Source organism: Ictidomys tridecemlineatus, chromosome 2 (genome assembly GCF_052094955.1).
Source record: "Ictidomys tridecemlineatus isolate mIctTri1 chromosome 2, mIctTri1.hap1, whole genome shotgun sequence".
NCBI lineage: Eukaryota > Metazoa > Chordata > Mammalia > Rodentia > Sciuridae > Ictidomys > Ictidomys tridecemlineatus.
Genome location: NC_135478.1, coordinates 226,697,069 through 226,717,278, shown reverse-complemented (window position 1 = coordinate 226,717,278; position 20,210 = coordinate 226,697,069). Strand labels below are relative to the sequence as shown.

General features: G+C 46.6%; 1 protein-coding gene across 22 annotated transcripts in view; it reads left to right on the top strand.

Annotated features, from left to right (window-relative positions):
- The window catches only part of Kmt2c (lysine methyltransferase 2C), a 271,073-nt gene extending 251,898 nt beyond the window's left edge, over nt 1-19,175 (top strand). For 20 of the 22 annotated variants that reach the window (XM_078040864.1, XM_078040883.1, XM_078040865.1 and 17 more), the window contains 13 exons: nt 1,179-1,357; nt 1,473-1,609; nt 2,495-2,744; nt 3,876-4,015; nt 4,568-4,675; nt 5,980-7,099; nt 8,296-8,432; nt 9,785-9,927; nt 10,192-10,360; nt 14,828-14,944; nt 15,346-15,419; nt 15,688-15,796; nt 17,247-19,175. In XM_078040864.1, coding sequence (XP_077896990.1) covers nt 1,179-1,357; nt 1,473-1,609; nt 2,495-2,744; nt 3,876-4,015; nt 4,568-4,675; nt 5,980-7,099; nt 8,296-8,432; nt 9,785-9,927; nt 10,192-10,360; nt 14,828-14,944; nt 15,346-15,419; nt 15,688-15,796; nt 17,247-17,339 — 2,776 coding nt within the window. In that variant the 3' untranslated portion in view covers nt 17,340-19,175. The remainder of the gene's footprint in view (nt 1-1,178; nt 1,358-1,472; nt 1,610-2,494; nt 2,745-3,875; nt 4,016-4,567; nt 4,676-5,979; nt 7,100-8,295; nt 8,433-9,784; nt 9,928-10,191; nt 10,361-14,827; nt 14,945-15,345; nt 15,420-15,687; nt 15,797-17,246) is intronic. The other 2 variants (XM_078040869.1, XM_078040868.1) reach the window with 2 other exon arrangements.
- Nucleotides 19,176-20,210: the final 1,035 nt, after the last annotated feature.

Below are 20,210 nucleotides of genomic sequence, written 5' to 3'. Positions count from 1 at the left end.
CCTTCATGGGAAGGATTTCAAAGATCACCGTCGTCTGCAGGCTGTGAGGGTCATGTGCTGGGTGCACTGATGCTCATGGATGTCTGAAGGAAAGATAAGCACCTGCAGTTACTAGAGTGCTGCTGTGCAGAGAGCTTGTCACCAATTTGTGTTAATTCTTTGACTCCAGGATTGTGATTGGGGAGAATCAGGTTCCCATAGTAGTTAATCAACACCCAACTAGTTAGTTCCAAGGAGTTGAGATATACTTCAAGTTTTTATCTTTTCCTTGGAAAATCTGGCATAATAACTTCTATTTGATGAGACATCCACTGACTCTCAGTCTCTTACTTTACTAATGAGAAAACTGGACCAAAGAAAAGAGCAGCTTGTCGGTTCAGAGTCCAGGTCTTCTTTCTCTTGTACCTCACTGCCGAGAGTAGGCATCATTGCTCTTTTCAGGGGCTGTGAACAGCGGCTTGCTGGGCATGGTGTTTGGTGACCCAGCACAGTGTCTGCTCCAACCCTGGACTTCATAGGATGCTGTGCAGAAGCCTTTCTCAGGTCTCCGTCAGCATGAGCGGGAGGCATGGGAGACAGACAGCAGTCCCAGGAATAGTCTGCAGCTGTTAGTCTGGGACTTCACCATTTCCCTGGTGGATCCAGGTCCTAGACTAGACAGGAGGGACCACTTTCTTCTTTTTTCACCTTACTTTGTCAGTTAAGAAAAAGAAGTATCTGTGAAGCCACAGCACCCAGGTTTTCTCCCCTCTTGCCACGGTAAGCAACAGCAGCCAGATGGCTGTTTTCACAGCCACTGGCTGTTGGCTTGCAGCTGTGATGCTGAATGTGTGCATGGATTCCTCCTTCCTGTTCAAGTAACAGGAGGCTTCCTTAGTCTCAGTGACCTGGAGTTTTGCAGAGGTGTTAGTATTCATCTTCCTCTTTGGCAAGTCTTTAAACTTTGATACTGAAGCTTTGGTCAGAAGGAAACACAGCTGTTTACACTATTTCATAGCTAAACCTGTTTATATTTTTCCCAAGAGAGTCCTTGTTTGACCTTGAGCTGATTGATTTGCTGCTTATGTTATTGCCATTGATCACTCAGAGAGCATCCTTGTTGTGGGATACATGGAGTTGGTTTGAGAAGGCCCTGTGGTGGGTTTGCATGCTATGATGTGTGTGTGCTCCTCTTCCAGGATACAGGATCACTGTGGTGATCGGGACACTCCTGAGAGCTTCGTTCCCTCGTCCTCTCCTGAGAGTGTGGTTGGAGTGGAAGTGAGCAGGTATCCAGATCTGTCATTGGTCAAGGAGGAGCCTCCAGAGCCAGTGCCATCCCCCATCATTCCGATTCTTCCTAGCACAACTGTGAAAAGTAAGACCACTTAGCCTCTTTACCTCTTCATTTCTCGCTGGTTTCCTATTATCATATTTTGACCTTGAAGAGTCATTAACGTGTCTTTCTCTCCCCTACCTCCACTCCTTTCAAGGTTCAGAATCAAGAAGGAATGACATCAAAACTGAGCCAGGCACTTTATTTTTTACATCACCTTTTGGTTCATCCCCAAATGGTCCCAGATCCGGTCTCATATCTGTAGCAATTACCCTGCATCCTACAGCTGCTGAGGTAAAGATGAAATGACTTCTTGATGCCATGGAGTATGTCCCATTATTGAAGATATTGATGGTTGACATAAATTGCAGTCACCGAGAACAAAAGATAAAGTTGAGGATAGGGTGAATGGGCATTTAGTCCTCTAGGCTGCTTCTGAGCACTGGCATTAGCAGGAGATTGATCTTAACCAAAGTCAAGGCAGAAAGGGATGTTGGAGTCCACATGTTCCTATTAAAAGATATGTACATTTAGAGAGGCACCTTTTCAAAACTTAAGGCTGCAGAAAATTAACCATCAATAAAGAATGTTATCAGCAATAAAAGTTTTGCAGAAGTAGTAGAAAAGTCTTTTTTAGGTAGCAGCTGCTATGTCAAATACTAGTGAGTTGCTGAGGATTTTTAAATCTTTATAAACTGAATTCTGCAGAGACATTTTATTGGAGACCAAGCTCATAATGCTATATCACAATATTTTGGTCGTTAACAGAATAGCATTCTTGTGGACTGTTTCACACTTTTGGCCAGAGCTGACTGGTCACCCTGTGATGTGAGCTTGCTCTGAAAACTTTTGAAAAAGGTCAGCTTATCCCTTATGCTCAGGTCTTTATACCTTTCAGGTATTAAGAGAGCTAAATGGCTTAATGTGCTCCCAAGTTGCTCGTATTAGTTGAAATGTCCTCCTGAGGGTCTCTGTTGATGAAGACTTCACTTGTATATTGGTCCATTAAAATGTGTCCCATCACCTCCCCAAGACTCTCAAGTCTAAATAAAAATTGTTGGATTTCCTTGCCCTTTACGCACCAGGCAGACAGCATCCACCCCAAGTGTGTTTCTCTTCAGAGTGGTGGTGCGCTGTGGCCTTCTGGGTGACTAACACAGGCTTTGCGTTTTGTTTTAGAACATTAGCAGTGTTGTGGCTGCGTTTTCCGACCTTCTTCACGTCCGAATTCCTAACAGCTATGAGGTTAGTAATGCTCCAGATGTTCCATCCATGGGTTTGGTCAATAGCCACAGAATAAACCCAGGTTTGGAGTATCGACAGCATTTACTTCTTCGTGGGCCTCCACCAGGATCTGCACACCCTCCCAGATTAGCCAGCTCTTACCGGCTGAAGCAGCCTAATGTACCATTTCCTCCAACAAGCAATGGTGAGCTAGTGAGCTTTTTGTTAATCCCAAATCCATTCTTGACTCAAAATTAAGCTTATTCTTTTTAAAGTCTCAATTTAATTTTCAACAAGTAACAGGCACCGTGCTGGTGTGAGTCCTTGGCTAATTAGCCTTGCTGGGCGGTCTGTTTTCTGTAGTGTGGTGCAGCCACTTGTGCTGTGGTGTGTGGTGTCTTGCTGTCAACCAGGGAGTGTTGAGTGTAGCTGTCTGCAGGCTGTTGGAAGAAGCCTCTGACTTGCTCACCCTTAAGCAGCTTCTGTTCTTCATGTCCCTGAAACCTGTGCCACTGACGGCCTTCTCCAAGTGGTGCTGATAAGGCTGCCAGTCTGACGTGTGTTGCTTGTCTTCTCTTCCTTCTCTCTTCCCCTTGTCTGCATCTACACTGCCCTTGCAGGGCCACCCTCTTCCCAGAGGGACATTCCTGCCCATTACTGAAAAACCACACTCCTGCCTCAGGCCATGCTGGGACCAGCCTACTTTGTCATGTCTCCCTGCTCGCCAGTTTCCTTGGGATCTTTTTTCTGTCGTTACCCTTCTAGAATCTTGTAGCTCCTCAGTTCTCATCTTTAAAGTATTTTTGAGAGCATCCATGCTGCAGTTTGGAATTCTTAGCTGGGAGCTGCTTCTGTCACCCGTGTTTTTCCTGGTTCTTTCTGTCATCTCCCATCCACCTCCCCCATCCCAGAGATGTTCTGAATAGACTCCAAATCCTGAACTTATATTTTAACTTGGTCTTGGGTCTTTGCTTTCTTTCTTTCTGATGTTCCAAGTCATGCTTATTTAAATTTCCTCTGCACATTTCTCTTTATTGTTCATGAAATGTTTTAGTGGCACCTTAACCTCAAACGACAGAAATCTCTCTTCCTCCTCCACTCACTGAGTGCCTTGATTGAATACTAATATATCTTGGTGACTTAGTTTTGTTATTGTTTCATGCTAGCATTGTTTCCCCAGTTGTTTGAGAATAAACGTGTTTCTTTATTTGTACTCCAGTCACATTATTTTTTATCAAAGAATATAAAGTAAGTTGAACCAAGGTCAGTACAGTGTAATCTGATGCCTTATGTCACTGGTCAGTTTTAATTACTAACAAAAGTTGGTTGCCTCTAGGTCTGTCTGGATATAAAGACTCTGGTCATGGTATTGCAGAAAGCACAGCACTCAGACCACAGTGGTGCTGTCACTGCAAAGTGGTTATCCTTGGAAGTGGTGTGCGGAAATCTTTCAAAGACGTGGCCTTCATGAACAAGGTACTGTGCCTTCTATCTCCACCCCCAACCCCCACCCCTGGAGGTGTCAGTGGCACTGACTGCTCTTCCACCTGGGAGGGGCCCCATGTTCCTGGGGTGACATGAGTATGTTGTCCTCAGGGCTTCAAGCCAGGCAGCTCCAGCAAACTGCAAAGTTGTTTGTGATAAGGACCACAGTTCTGGATAGTGAAATAGGGATGATATAGTTTGCACATTTCTAGGAGAATATAATTATATGCTAAAGATTGGGAAATGGTCACCTTATTTTTAAAATCAAGAAACTTTTTAACATAATGTAAAAATCACAGTCAACATGGAGAGCCTCTTTTATATATATATTTTTAGTTGTAGATGGACACAATAACTTTATTTTATTTTTATGTGGTGCTGAGGATCTAAGCCACTACCTCTCACATGTGAGGCGAGCACTCTACCACTGACTGAGTTATGCCCCAGCCCTATGTCCTCTTTTTAGTAAGAGGATTTTATTAAGTTTTGACTTGTTGAGACGCCCCCCCACCACACACACACACATTTCTCTCTACTTTTCAGGATTCTCGAGATAGCACCAAGAGAATGGAGAAGGACATCGTCTTTTGTAGTAATAATTGCTTTATTCTTTATTCATCAACTGCACAAGCAAAAAACTCAGAAAACAAGGTAATGTTAGTGCATTAATCTCTGGTAAACAATATGTAGTGAGTGGTTTTGTGTGTTCCAAGTATATAATAGTGAGTAGAAGAGATGTGTCCCTGCCTTGCAGAGCTCTGAGGGAGGGTCCCGGTGCCGCTCACTGCCTTGATGAGGGAAGGCGGCAGCCTTGCCTTTGCTGCTCTTCCACGTGCAGCGAGGGAGTGGGCAGATGAGTCTACGTTCTCAAAGTTCAGAACTAAGTAGAACACTAATACTGAAATCTTGATCCTTACAAATTATGAATCTCTGCAAAATTACAGATTTTTAAGTCTTAATTAACATTTAAAAATACTTTTATTAATATTACTTCAATAGGAAAATTTGTTCAAAAATAAAACTTAAGTCTATTCATGTACTGTGAGAGAAAGCATTTGGCTCACGCCAAGTTGTTTTACTTGATGTAAGTAGTCTGGGTATGTAGTTGATGCAAGTGATATTGTTAATTATATGTTTTGAAAGAAATTTTATCTCGTAAGCAAGACTACTAGTCATGGCTTTCACAGGAGAACATGTTGAAGAGGCTTCTTGCTAACAGGCAATAGTCCTCACTATAATAAAATCCAAGCCATCTGACAAGTAAATTTGGACTTTAAATTTAAATACCCTAGCCTAGGTGAGGAGGTTGTCACCAGGTAGCTTCTTAGGCTGGTGTGCAGTAGCTGCCCACTTTGGGATCCTGGATGAGGCCTTGCTCTTTTCAGTTACCTTTTAGGATGTGGCATGTGAACAGAAGGACTGTGTGGTTTTGGTGTTCATTACTTTGTGGCAGCCTGGCCCAGCTCTGAGCAGCTGGTCCAAGTGAGGAGCCTAGACACCTGGGCAGGATCTGCTCTTTGGCAGAGAGCCTCTTCCCCATTAATTCCACCTGAGAATAGTGGACAGAAGTGGAGTTAAACTCTTGCCAAATGACATCGCCACATGACACTGTTCTGTTGTACAAATTAAATTAGCTAGAACTTCTGATGGCACTGATTTTTCCAGCTTTTTATAATGGGGAAGGGGAATGTCCAAGAGGGCTTAAGGGGTGAGCATTCTGTAAATGACAACTGTGAAAAAGGCATAGATAGAACCACCCTGGCTGCCCCGCCTTCTCCATTTCTCCAGTAGGACTCTGCCAGCTTCCACTAAGCCCGAAACCTCATGTACCCCATCTTCTCATCAAGTCAGACCCCTGTTAAACCAGCTGCTTGGCTTCTTGCTGAAGTAGAACTACTTTTAGGGCATGTGAGTCACTCTCTTCTTTTTCCTCCATGGCTGCTGCTTACGGCCAGGAATCCACTCCTTCGTTGCCACAGTCACCCACGAGAACGATGCCATCCAGAGTGTTTCACCAGTACAGCAACAACATCTCCACACTGGGTGTGCACTGCCTCCCTCAGCTCCAGGAAGAAACTTCCCCCCCTCCTTCACCGCCCATCACCTTCCCTCCAGCCTTTGAAGCAGCCAAAGTAGAAGCCAAACCCGATGAGCTTAAGGTGACAGTCAAGCTGAAACCTCGGCTCAGGACTGTTCATGGTGGGTTTGAAGACTGTAGGCCACTGAACAAAAAGTGGAGAGGAATGAAATGGAAGAAATGGAGCATTCATATTGTCATCCCCAAGGGGACATTTAAACCACCATGTGAGGATGAGATAGATGAGTTTCTGAAGGAATTAGGCACTTCTCTTAAACCTGACCCTGTGCCCAGAGACTGTCGGAAGTGTTGCTTCTGCCACGGAGAAGGGGATGGGCTGACAGACGGGCCTGCGAGGCTGCTCAACCTTGACTTGGACCTGTGGGTCCACTTGAATTGTGCCCTGTGGTCCACAGAGGTCTATGAGACGCAGGCTGGTGCCTTAATAAATGTGGAGCTAGCTCTGAGGAGAGGCCTACAGATGAAATGTGTCTTCTGTCACAAGACAGGCGCCACCAGTGGATGTCACAGATTTCGATGCACCAACATTTATCACTTCACATGCGCCATTAAAGCACAATGCATGTTTTTTAAGGACAAAACTATGCTTTGCCCCATGCACAAACCAAAGGGAATCCATGAGCAAGAATTAAGTTACTTTGCAGTCTTCAGGAGGGTCTACGTTCAACGTGACGAGGTGCGGCAGATTGCCAGCATCGTGCAGCGGGGGGAGCGGGACCACACCTTTCGTGTTGGGAGCCTCATCTTCCACACGATTGGTCAGCTGCTTCCTCAGCAGATGCAGGCGTTCCACTCGGCTAAGGCTCTCTTCCCCGTGGGCTATGAGGCCAGCCGCTTGTACTGGAGCACGCGCTATGCCAACAGGCGTTGCCGCTACCTCTGCTCCATTGAGGAGAAGGACGGGCGCCCAGAGTTCGTCATCAGGATTGTGGAGCAAGGCCATGAGGACCTCGTCCTGAGTGACACATCACCGAAAGGTCAGGCCTCCCACCTACATGCTCTGCAGAGCCAGGGGCTCGATGTTAGGCTGATGAATGCTTTTCACATCGACATTTTTTGTGGGGTGGGGTGGGGTGGGGTGGGATACCAGGGATTGAACTCAGGCACTCAACCACTGGGCCACATCCCCTGCCCTATTTTGTATCCTCACGTTCAGTTCATGTAACAGCAGATGAGTAGTTTTCATTTACAGATGCGGATCTTGGCCTTCTTGTATTATACCTTGCTATTTGCTATACAGTTTTCTAAGCACTTTTGTAGTCAACATGTATTTGAGCATAAAAGGTTGGTAAAATAAATCTGAGAATAATTTGTAGGTAAAGGTTACCTGCCATTTACCTTGGGGTGTGTGGGGGGGGTCCTCTTCCTTCTTTCTTTTAAGTACTGGGTATTTTTAAAGTCCTGGTGCTCACTGAGCCACATCCCCAGTCCTTTTTATTTTTTATTTTGAGACAGGGTCTCATTAAGTTGCTTAGGCTGACCTTGAACTTGCAATCCTCCTGCCTTGGCCTCCTAAGTTGCTGGGATTGCAGGTGTGTACCGCTGTGTCCCAATGGGGACCTTCTTAGTGTCAGTTTCTAAAAGGCAGCAACCATATATGAAGTGAACTGTGTATGTTTTCTCAACATCACAGAAGCATCAGATATCATACAAGTTCAGAGCTGGGAACTAGACACTTAATTTTGACTCCAGGGTAAGTCTGATAAGTCATTTTTATTGATGCAGAAAGCACTGGACAGCTGCATTTTAAAAATTGACCATTTTATTAAAAATGTATGAAATGCTCTAAAGATATTCCTAAGAAAATTGTCAATTTCACATTTTAATTTAGATTTGAGGAGAAAGGAACATATATCTACAGATATTATGTATTGGATTAATCATTTTGAAACTAGTATGTTGTTTAATCAGTAAGAAAGTGGATTAGCTAGTTGCATGAATCTCAGTTATCTTAAAGTAACCTTTTTACTTTTACTCTTTATCCATAATGTAACGTTATTTTCCCCCCAATTTCATAAAGTCTTTAAATTGCTGTCACTTAGTAAACAGGTCTGTTAGATTGCTGTCTGTGAGGGGCTGGGCTTCATTCTCTGGGTTTGTGCTTCCCTTGCTTTTCTCCCTGCTTAGCTAAGAGTGAGGTCGTCATAGAAATCACCTTCCTGTCTGCATGCAGGTGTCTGGGATAAGATCTTGGAGCCTGTGGCCAGTGTGAGGAAGACGTCTGAGATGCTCCAGCTCTTCCCTGCCTACTTGAAAGGAGAAGACCTGTTTGGCCTGACTGTCTCCGCAGTGGCACGGATAGCAGAATCAGTGAGTACCTAACTCACGGTCCAGAACAGGAACTGCCTTCTAATTCAGTGGAGCCAGTTGACCACACCATGGCAGGATTTGTGCTTTTCAGAGCAGGATTTTGCTTGTGGGTTGACCCCTGTATCTGGAGGAAAACAGGCACTAATGACAAAGGGAAGACCTCAGTGCAGTATTTCCCTCTCCTCAAAGAAGCTCTGGTCAGTCCTCAGGGTCTCTTCCAGCCCAGAGGCTAGCCAGGGTGGAGGACGCCAGCTGTCATGTCTTCGCTGTCTACGTGGATGGGGAAACCCTCTTCCCTGGCCTTCCGAGGTTCTGCACTTGAGAATGTTGGGGTTCCCTTTTCCTGGCTCTGCATATTTGTGGCCACTCTCCTGGCCTCTTCCTGGGGTCAGTCTCCAGAGGGCAGCAGGCTATAGCAGCGCTTGGTAGAAGGCTCCTCTGGCTCTGTTCAAAAGATAACAAGTGAGTTTGGCAGTGACGCTGTCTGAACCATGGGTACATAATACTTCTGGAAAATCACATGTTGATAAGGCATTGTATATTTTGGGGGGTATCAGGGATTAAACACAGAGGTGCTTAACCACTGGACTACATCCCAGCCTTTTTTATTTTGAGACAGGACCTTGCTAAGTTGCTCAGGGCATTGCTAAGTTGCTGAGACTGGCTTTGAACTTAAATCTTTCTACCTCAGCCTCCTGAGCTGCTGGGATTATAGGTGTGCACCACCACACCCAGCTAAGGCATTGTTTTCAAGAATAAAAATTCACTGGTGTGTTACCTTAGTTGCAGGCCTGATTGCCTCCTTTGGAATACTCCTGCCTATGATGTCTGTCTTCTATGACTACAGAGAAAAATGTTTCACAAGAAATATGTTCTAGAAAAGACCCTTAATGAATACACCTTTAGTTAGTTGCCACTACACTCCTAGGACATCGCGGATGATACCATGTCATATAGTCATGTTTTAAAGAAGAAATATATGATCAAGAAAGCAAGTCATGTTAAAAAAAATCTTAGCAGCTCTTAGTTTTAAAATTCAGATGGAAGAACTAAGTTGTTAGTCCTTCATGCCCTGTGTTTTGGTTGTTGGTCTTGGAACCTGCGGCACGCACATGTGTGCTTGGTTGTATGGGGTTCTGTGGGTTTGACCTTTCTCTTCAGAGAGCACTTGTCAGGGTTTGCTGAGTTCTGCTTTGAAACTGAGCCGACAAGCTCATGCTCAAATAGATCTGAGTGCAGGCTGATTATGTTTGATAGGTCAAAAGACCATTTTGTTACCTGGAAAAATGTTTGAGTGGTTTTTGTGGTCCCAGTCACATGGTTATCTTTTTGTGTATTTCGCTTCTTTTCAGCTACCTGGGGTTGAGGCTTGTGAAAACTACACCTTCCGCTATGGCCGGAATCCACTCATGGAACTCCCCCTTGCCGTTAACCCCACAGGTTGTGCCCGTTCTGAACCTAAAATGAGTGCCCATGTCAAGAGGTTTGTGTTAAGGTATTTTGTTTTAACTTCACATAGTACAGCCCAGGGTTTCTAGGCGTATTAGCGGTTTTTGTGCTTTATTTGTCTGCTGCTTACAAACCCTGCTGTCTCTGGCTGTGTATGTGCCTGACTACCTCAGAGGACGCCGTGTGTCTCTGCTAGGCAGCTTTCCGTGTGTTTCTGTTAGTAAGACTTTGAATCAGTCTGGCTTTGGGCATCATTCAGAGGCGTCTTCAGTTTTTCTTTTGTTTCCTGTTGGTACGCCATCATCTGCAGGCCGCACACCCTGAACAGCACCAGCACCTCAAAGTCCTTTCAGAGCACGGTTACTGGGGAGCTGAATGCGCCTTACAGTAAGCAGTTTGTCCACTCCAAGTCATCGCAGTACCGGAGAATGAAGACCGAGTGGAAATCCAATGTGTATCTGGCCCGGTCTCGCATCCAGGTGAGGACTGTGTTCAGAGTCACAGGTGGTGTCTGGCAATAGGAGACATAATAGGATGTGGAAAGCTCTTTGACCTGGCTGTAGGGACGATAGAGTCTGGTTCGCTAGGGCCTCAGGCTTGCTCTGGTAAGCATTCTACCACTGAGCCACAGCTGCATCCCAAGAATCATATTTTGAAGTCCTATTCAGTATTGTCAGTTTATAACACTAGTAATTTCAAACAGAAGCTGACGTTGAGGATGCACATCTTTGCATCTCAGTGCATACCCTTTGGAACTCTTGGGGAAAAAAATATTGCTATATTTTTGCACACACTAGATTTTTTGGAGAGCTCAGTAGGGCTGTTTTTTGTTTTTTTTTTTTGTTTGTTTGTTTTGTTTTTAAATATGTACCAGGGATTGAACCCAGGGGTCTTAACCACCTATACATATACCTTCATTTTGTTTACTTATTTTTATGTGGTGCTAAGACTCGAACCCAGGGCCTCGCACAACTAGGCGAGCACGCCACCACTGAGCCACAACCCAGCCCCACCAGCCCTTTTTAATTTATTTTTATTTTACATGGTCTCACTAAGTTGCTGAGGCTGGCTTTGAATTCGCGATCATCCTGCTCGGCCTCCTGAACCACTGGGATTACAGGCGTAATGACAGCCACCCACATGGCTCAGTTGGGATGTTTTAAGCATCTTACAAAAAATGAAAATGTGGGCTGGAGATGTGGCTCAAGTAGTAGCGTGCTTGCCTGGCATGTGTGCGGCCCGGGTTCGATCCTCAGCACCACATACCAACAAAGATGCTGTGTCCGCCGAGAACTAAAAAATAAATATTAAAAATTCTCTCTCTATCTCTCTCTCTCTCCTCTCTCACTCTCTCTTTAAAAAAAAAAATGAAAATGTTTTTAAAAGGTGCTCCAATTTTGGAAGTCACCTTATTTTTTGTATGCCGTCTTTCTGTGAAGTCACCACACATGTCTAGGTCGTGAGATGTCTTTAGGTAAGGCCATTTAGGCTGAGCAATCAGAATCCTCATTCGGCTCCTCCCTGAAGACCTCAGTGTTGCAGTCAATGTCCAGCATCTCTCCTTTGTGTCCCAGGGGCAGCTGCAGAGCTCCTCTTGCCAGGCTTGGCCTTCCTGACAGTGCTGTGGGCCCTAGTGCTGCTGGGCGGCACCGCTGCTTCCACTGGCATCAGTGCCCGGCCGCCCTCGAGCGGCCTCTGTTCACCACCTCCCCCATCCCGTGTCGGGCCCAGCCCCTTCATGGCCACCCTGTCATGGCTCCAGGGAGTCCATGGGCTTCGTTGAGGTCGTCTAGGGAGCCCTGATCTGTGTGCACGCTCTCTGGTTCTTTTTGGGGGGGCATCTTTTTCTTCCTCACTGCAAGGTTCCGGATCCTCTCTTTCTTCTTGATATTTGGATATTTCACGGACGTGTACCCAGACTGAGGCCTTTCTTGATGGACTACTTTTCTCACTTGATGAGCCCTTCCACTCTGGAGGACTGTGGCCTCAATCTGAGAAACGCTTGCTGCACAGTTTTGCAAGTCCCTCTTCTGCTTTATCTCTGTAGACCAACACCCCACCCCTGAGGTCTCAGATCTCGAAGCATGGCCCCCAGACTTGTGGAGGAACTTGTTGGGACTGACAGTCTAGTGACCCAGAGGAGGGCTGTCTCCTCCCCAGCTGTTTTCCCAGCTCTCTGCCCCAAGACTTGCTCTGCCTTATTCTGCTGCTCTTCCTCGTGTGTCAGCTAAGAGCCCAGGTCCTCCTGACACTTTCATCCCTGTGTGTAGGTCGTGGATGGAGCTTCTTCCTACTGCTGAGCCCCCCAGACTCTACCGGAGTGAGCACCCTGTCCCTGCCCCTTGTAGTGGGGCTTTATTCACGCTCTAGATGTCTCGGGACGGTGGGCCTCGTGCTGGAGGAGGGTTTCAGTGGTGTCTTTGCTGTGTGCTCCACAGGTCGCCATCAGCCTGAAGCAGCGTTCTTGAGCTCTCTGAGCTCTCGTAGTTTCCTCCTCCTTCCATCGGTCTGCCTCTCTTCCTCTCCTCCTCTCCCTCCCAGTCCTCGTGGCACTGACAGCAGGCTCCTGTGATTTCGTGCACCTGCCATGGAAATACATGCACGTGTGTGCACTCAGGTGAACACGGAGTCACTAGCCTCTCCCACTCCCTCTCTCACTGACCCCAGGCCCCAGATGGCACCATGCTGTGGTGAGCTGCCCCCAGCCACTCCCTAGGGAGTGTGCCATCCCATCCTGAACACAGTCTCCCGGGTGTAGCCCCCCGCATGGAGGCTGAGCCCACAGTAAGGTGTGTGTTCGGCTGTGCTTGCTTTTCCTCGCAGCCGATGGTGCTGGGTTCTGAGCAGGCAGCGCTGCGCATTCCTCCCTGTGGGGTAGGAGACTGCTCTTCTTCTTGTCCCATTTTTGGTAGGTGTTACCATTCCTCATGATTTTGCCACTCTTTCAGTGTGGAGTGGCATTGTGACCTTTGTGACCTTAATTGAAGTTCCCACCCATTGACAAATGGGTGCCTTTCTTGTCTCCTGCTTGGATTCACCTTGGGGAACCAGTGTTCACGTCTTCTGACCACTTTTCAGTTTCTAACAACTGTTAGTTCTCCTGTGAAACATTCTTTGTCTATGAGGAAATATGGTCTCTCTTTTTCTTATGAAGGTTTAAACAGTTAAGTTTCTGTGGCTTCTAGCCTTGGTCAAGTCCATATTCTTCATATGCACTCTCAAGTACTTTCCTCTTGTGATGCGAGACAGATTTGCTTACTCCCCTTGGGCGACCAGTTGTGACTCATTCACGTCCAGCTGAGTTTTCACACTCCTGGAATCACTGCACAGGAAGTTGCTGTAGGCAGAGAAGGGTCTGGATGCTGTTTCCCTGTCTTCCTGTCTGTTCTGAACTGCTGGGCTCCCCAGGGTTCTCCGTTGCTGCCTTCTGCTCAGAACTGAAGGCAGAGACCCAAATCAGGTTTAGGAAATGCAGACACTGATGAGATTTTGACATATTTTTCAGTATGTTGTTTTTCTACAATTTGTAGTGATACAAACTTGATTTTATTTATTTGTTTGTTGATTTCTATGCTGGGGATTGAACCCAGAGGTGGTTAACCACTGAGCCCCATCCCCAGCCCTTTTTATATTGTATTTTGAAACAGGGTCTTGCAGAGTTGGTTAGGGCCTTGCTGAGTTGCTGAGGCTTTAAACTTGCAATCCTCCTGCCTCAACCTCTGAGCCACTGGGATCACAGGTGGGGGTCACTACACCCAGCATGATGAAGACTTCACAGCACTGCATGTAGTGTGTAATTTCAGGGCTCTCACAGACATCCTAAGCTGCCCCAGGAGAGTTGGGCTGCTGCGGTTCAGCCTGTTCAAGTTGCAGTACATTCTTGCCCAGAATTTTTTATTAGAGCAAAGATAATGCCTTCCTTAAGAGTTTCGTTTGTGGGCTGGGGATGTGGCTCAAGCGGTAGCGCGCTCGCCTGGCATGCGTGCAGCCCGGGTTCGATCCTCAGCACCACATTCAAACAAAGATGTTGTGTCCGCCGAAAACTAAAATATATATATATATAAAAGAGTTTCGTTTGTTTTCAACTTTCCTGATAATTACAGCAGAGTCATGTTTTTGCTTCTTCTCTTTGCCTTCTAGGAAATTCAGCCAAACCTAAAACCTGTTCATAGTAATAATTCCTCATAGTTATCTGTTTCTGTTTTACTAAATTGATTGTCATGTCAAGTCCTTCTTGAAACAGTAGCAGGAGAACATACCCACCAGAAGCTGTTCCTGCCTTGGTGGGTGGAGCTCACCCAGTGCTCTGTGAGAACAGGGCCTGCTGCGTGGTGTGTACACAGTCTGCAGCGTTCCTTTACAGATGGCCTTGGTCTGCTGTGTGCTGCCATGACAGGACATCATACGGTAGCAGCTCCCAGAACACAGAACTTGACTTGGCTCACCATTTTGGAGTGTGGGAAGGTCAAGATTAAGGGGTCAGATGCACTTGGTGAGGGCCTTCTTGCCATATCTTCCTGGGTAGAAGGCCAAACAGCAAGTGCAGCAGGGAAGTAGACCTAGTCCACCTGTCAGGACCAGTCGCTCCCAGGATGACTAGCCCATTTTCAAAATATCAGCACCAACCTTGCACAGGAGCAGAGAGAGCCCCCCTGGCCCGAGCCCCCGAAGCCCCACCTGTCAACCCTATTGCACAGGCAGCGAGTTTCCCACTGTGGACCTTGGGGCACATTCACAACAATACAGCTGTGCTCTTAAGAATTTAGTATAAAGACACAGGAACCAAGTAGCAGTGGCACAGCCCTAGGTGGCAAGCTTTTCAGAAACTAAGATATTCAGTGAAAAGATGGCTTGGGTCAAGGTGAAAACCTCAAGTGTGGCTTTTGATAGACCCAGGAGAGCACCGTGGTGTCTGTAACCAGAGTGTGATGTGTGCTTTCTCCCAGGGCCTCGGCCTGTATGCTGCCCGGGACATAGAGAAGCACACCATGGTCATCGAGTACATCGGGACTATCATTCGAAATGAAGTGGCCAACAGGAAAGAGAAGCTGTACGAGTCCCAGGTAGGCTCTGGTCCCTGTGATGAATAGACTGAACACAATCCCTCATCTCTGTCCCTGTGCCTTCCACACACCTCACAGGCTGGGCCACATCCGTGTACTGTGTTTGGTCTCGAACCAACACTGTGTCTGCATACCTTTGCATTGTTCTGTGGTCTTGTGCCTTCGGTTTTGTTTGTCGGTGGTGGTATTGTGAAGGTGTAGCTGTAGATTATTGGGCCTGGCTGCGTTGGACCCATGGCTCCATGCTTGCTGTTGGTCCCATGCAGATTCACCTGCCGCAGTTGGCCCAGTGGCCCTAGGGAGTGCGGTCAGGGTGCATTTGATGGAGCAGCTGGGCCTGCTGCTGAGGGTCTGGGTGGGAGAGTTTGGGTTGTGCACTGAGTCGCCTGCTTTCTCTGTAGAACCGCGGTGTGTACATGTTCCGTATGGACAGTGACCACGTGATCGACGCAACACTCACTGGAGGGCCTGCAAGGTGAGGCGAAAAGGACCCAGGGAACAGGATTCTGCAGGAGCTTGGTGCAGAGGGGAGGCGGCCAAAGCAGGGGAAGAGCTCACACTGCGACCAGCACAGGTTACAGACATGGGCTACTGAGTTTTAAGAACCATTTTTATTTAGAAATTTGTCTTGTTAACGGGTTAATAGAAATATAATAATTTAAAAGTTTGCCCTGTGAATGGAAGTTGTAAAGAGTTCCTCCAGTTGTGTTACAATCAAAAGTTTCTGACATGGTGGCTTGCAGATACATCAACCATTCGTGTGCGCCTAATTGTGTGGCCGAAGTGGTGACTTTTGAGAGAGGACACAAAATCATCATCAGCTCCAATCGGCGAATCCAGAAAGGAGAAGAGGTGAGGGCAGGGGTGTGCCGCTGTCTGTGCCTGGTGGGAGCACGCCCTCCTGCCCACAGCACCTGCTCGGATGTTTCCTGATTGGGAGGAAAGTCCTGGGGAGGTGACCTTGCCCCCGCGGGTCACCCACAGCCAGCGCCCCCTCCACCACACAGCAGCCTCCCGCTCCCTGCCCTTCGCTTCCACACAGCGGCACCCTCAGGTGTCTCGGGGTCCTTCCTGTCCTCTGACCCTGTGCCGTCTGGCAGATCCTCTCTGGAGATGGACGTCACTGATCGCTGTGTGCAGAACACAGACTTGGTGCTCTTTGTCCCCGGGCACGCGATGGTGTGGGCGCTGGTGTTGGGAGGGCCGTAGGTGCAGATCTGGGGAGCCATGTGCTCCAGATAGCTCGTCTTCACACTCACAGTCAATATAAGCTTGCAGATTTTTCACATCAACAGATTTTCCAATAATTTTAGGTATTTTGTGGTTTTTGTCTTCAAAATGCTGAACGCTACACTTGACATGAGTCCCCTTGGTCTCATAAGATCACTTGGCCTAGGGTTTCACCTTTTAAGATTGTTGAGTTGACTGCCTCGTTTTGATTTCTCCACTCTGTCACATGTGATCAGCATCTTGCTCTTGGTGCCCTGGGTCGAGAGCTGTGTTTCTTGGGAAGCGAGGAGCCCGAGGGGCTGTGGTGGACCCAGCCTTTCTGAGCACAGTTGGGATCCCACCTGTGTGCCTGGTCATGCTTTTGGAATCCACTTTTCTAATCAAGAATAAGGGAATGACTAGACCCAAGGCCCTTTGACATCTCAGAGTGACCTGAGGGAAGGGGACAGGACATAGAGCACCAGCAGTGTGCTGTGAAGGCTGGGCGGAGCCTGCTGAGCCTGGCCCAGCTGCCCTTCTGTTGAGTCTTGAATAAGTCCTTTAGCCTCTCTAATCCTCTATTATGTTCTGTAAAGTAGTGAAAATAATTTCCTTTTGAAGCTCCTATAAAAATCTAATAGAAGGCAGTAGTGTGTTTACTAAGAGTAGCTGCTCAGTAAACACTTCCTTTCTATGTAGTAAGTCTTGCAAATAACATTCTAGGATGTTGGAGTTGAAAGAGACCCAGGAAGTCACTGGCCCCTTTGATTTGGCTGTGGGATTACCCAGGGGTAGAGGTAGAGGAGACAGCTGGAGGCTGAGGGTGAGGCTTGTCCCGCCATCTCCCACCGCCTCCCACCACCTCGCCAGCTGCTGGGTCTGAGATGGTGGTAATATTTGGCGAGCCCTAAAGGACAGCACCCTTAGTTTCTTCTCTTCAAGGTCCCCACTTGGAGGACTGGGGAGCCTCAGCTGATCAGGTCCTCCTGGAGAGCGTGCCTGTTGGGCGGCTGGTGGGCGGTGCCCGTGAGGGAGGCAGAGCCTCGCTTCCTCGCCTGGGTTTTGGCTGACGCTGTGTCTTTGCTCCGGGCAGCTCTGCTATGACTACAAGTTTGACTTTGAAGACGACCAGCACAAGATCCCGTGTCACTGTGGAGCGGTAAACTGCCGGAAGTGGATGAACTGAATGCATTCCTTGCCATCTCAGCGGGCGGCTTGTCCCTAGGAAGAGGCGACTCAACACACCATTGGAATTTTGCAGACAGAAAGATATTTTTGTTTTCTGTTTTTTATGACTTTTGAAAAATAGCTTCTGGGATTCTGGTTTCCTCGGTCCTTGAGGTTAAGGAGGTGCAGGAGGAAGGGTGAGGGTTGAACAGAGGCACAGATGGTCCAGCACTTTTGCTTGTTTTTCTTTTTCCTTTCTTTTCCTTCTTCTTTGTTTCCCTGTGGGTGGGTTTTGTTTTGTTTTGTTTTGTTTTTTGTTGTGTTTCCTTAATCTCACTAAGGAGAAACTTACTGGGGCAAAGAGCCGATGGCCACCCTGCCCCAGGGCAGGGGCCTCCTATGAATGTAAGACTGCAATCACCAGCCAGGGCGTCCAGAGTGCTGGCCACGCCCCCTGCGGCAGGCCTCTGGTCGAGTGAAGTGGACACCACTGAACAGGAATGTACTGAGATGACTTCCTTAGGGATAGAGCTAAGGGATAATAACTTGCACTAAATACATTTAAATACTTGATTCCATGAGTCAGTTTATTGTAGTTTTTGATTTCTGTAAAATAAGAGAAACTTTTTGTATTTATTATTGAATAAGTGAATGAAGCTATTTTTAAATAAAAGTTAGAAGAAAGCCAAGCTGCTGCTGTTCCCTGCAGACTAACGGACCCTGTCACTTTGTACAAACATGTAAATATTTTGAGAAAAAAAATACAGTATAAAAATAGTTATTGACCAAATGCTACCAGGCTCTGCAGCAGCTCGGTGCTTATAAAACGTCATAGGGATGTCACAATATAATTTTGTCTTATTAAATATGCCATTATAATTACATAACAACCAAAATTTCAACCTGGAGTGTTTGGGCTTTTTTTGAAACTGCGGTCTATTAATACTTGTTTTATACACCTAACTTCTGACTGAACAGAGTGTATGCTATGACTACAACTTTTATAGCGGTTTTGGTAATTTTAACTTTTTTTCACATTATATTGTTGCATCCCTACTTCTTCAGTCAGGTTTTTTGTGCTTACGATTTGTGATAACTGTGAATAACTGCTCACAAATACATCCAAATGGAGGCTGGACTTTTTCTTCAGCAAAAGTAGTTTTGATTAGAAGTTTGTTTCAGATCACAGAGAATCATGTACACATAATAGAATCATGTAGCAGGAACTTAACCTAACTTTAGCTTTCTATTTAACACAAAAATTTGAAAAAGAAAAAAAAGAGAGAGATGATCATGCTCGCATCTGCAGGACTCCGGCAATAGGGTTTTTCGAAGATGTAATTTTAAAATGTGTTTGTATGAACTGTTTACATTTCTTTAATAAAAACACACACTGTTTTGTGTTTGCTTGTAGAACCTTAATCAGCATTTTGACCCAGGTAGCTTCTTGCTGTGTACCTCGGGTTCTGGTACTGACACTTCACAGCGTGGAGGATGACGTCTGTGCACAGTCGCGTGGGCTGAGCTGTGCGCGCCAGTGCTGCGGGCCTCACCTGTCATGTATATGGCATGATGTATTTTTATCTTACAGAATAAATCAATTGTATATATTTTTCTCTTGATAAATAGCTGTATGAAATTTGTTTCTTGAATATTTTTCTTCTATTGTACAAAATTCTGACATCCTACCAGTATTTGTCCTACCGGGTTTTTGTTGTTTTCTGTTATGTATAATAGTATCTGATGTTGGCAAAAATTGAATTTTTTGAAGTATACAGAGTGTTATGGGTTTTGGAATTTGTGGACACAGATTTAGAAGATCACCATTTACAAATAAAATATTTTACATCTATAACAGCAGCCTGTGTTCTCTGCTCATCCCTCTCTGGGCTGACTCTTCTGCTGATGGCTGTTGGAATGCATGGACCTCTGACTTGTCCGTCAGTCTCTAGCCTCGATGTCATCACCTCCCTTCTCCTCCTCCACCAGTGACTTGACCCTCAAGCCCACTGTCGTAGCTGGTGTGCTCCTCGTGCAGCGGAGGCCCATGGTGCTGGTGCCTCCTGTGTTTGCAGTCACGCCTATGATCCCAGCTCGGGAGGCTGAGGCAGGAGGAGGACTGCAAGTTCAAAGCCAGCCTTGGCAACTTAGTGAGGCCCTAACTAATTTAGTGAGACCCTGTCTCAAAACAATATAAAGCGCTGGGGATGTTGCTCAGTGTTGTTTGGTAGCCCCTGGGTTCAATCCCTGATTTAGCATCTGTGCTGCCCAGACTGGCATCATTTTATCGGACTGCTCCTGCCTCAGCCTCCCACGTATCAGCACTGCCGCGCCTGGCTGGAATTTTTTCTCCTAATGGCTTTCCAGGCTTAGCCTGCGTGACAGCCTATTTAATGCATTTGATTTAAAGGGCTGCTAAAAATTGAAAATACCCAAGATCTATTTTTACGTGGTGCTGAGGATTGAACCCAGGGCCTTGCACGTGCCAGGCAAGCACTCTACTGCTGAGCCACAACCCCAGCCCCCTTTTTAAATGTTTTATGGGGGGTTGTTGATGAACCTTATGTTATTCATTTATTTTATGTGTTGTTAGGTCCTGCTTCCTATGCACGGAAGTGGTAAATTCTTGTGTTGCCTTTACTGTGACCTTGGAGTACCTGAAAACAGTGTTTAAACGTTCCCCATGGGAGGCGTCTGCTGGCCGGGGGGTGGTACCAGCAGTTTCAATTTTTTTTTTTTTTTTTTTTTAAACCAGGGCCTTGAGCCTGCGCGCTGCACCCCAGAGCTGCACCCCTAGCCCTGAGCTGATGTCTCTGAGCTCTGGCTTGGTGCAGTCCTCCCCCTCAGCTTTCAGACTTGACCACCAGTGATCGCACAGAGAAGGGGACAC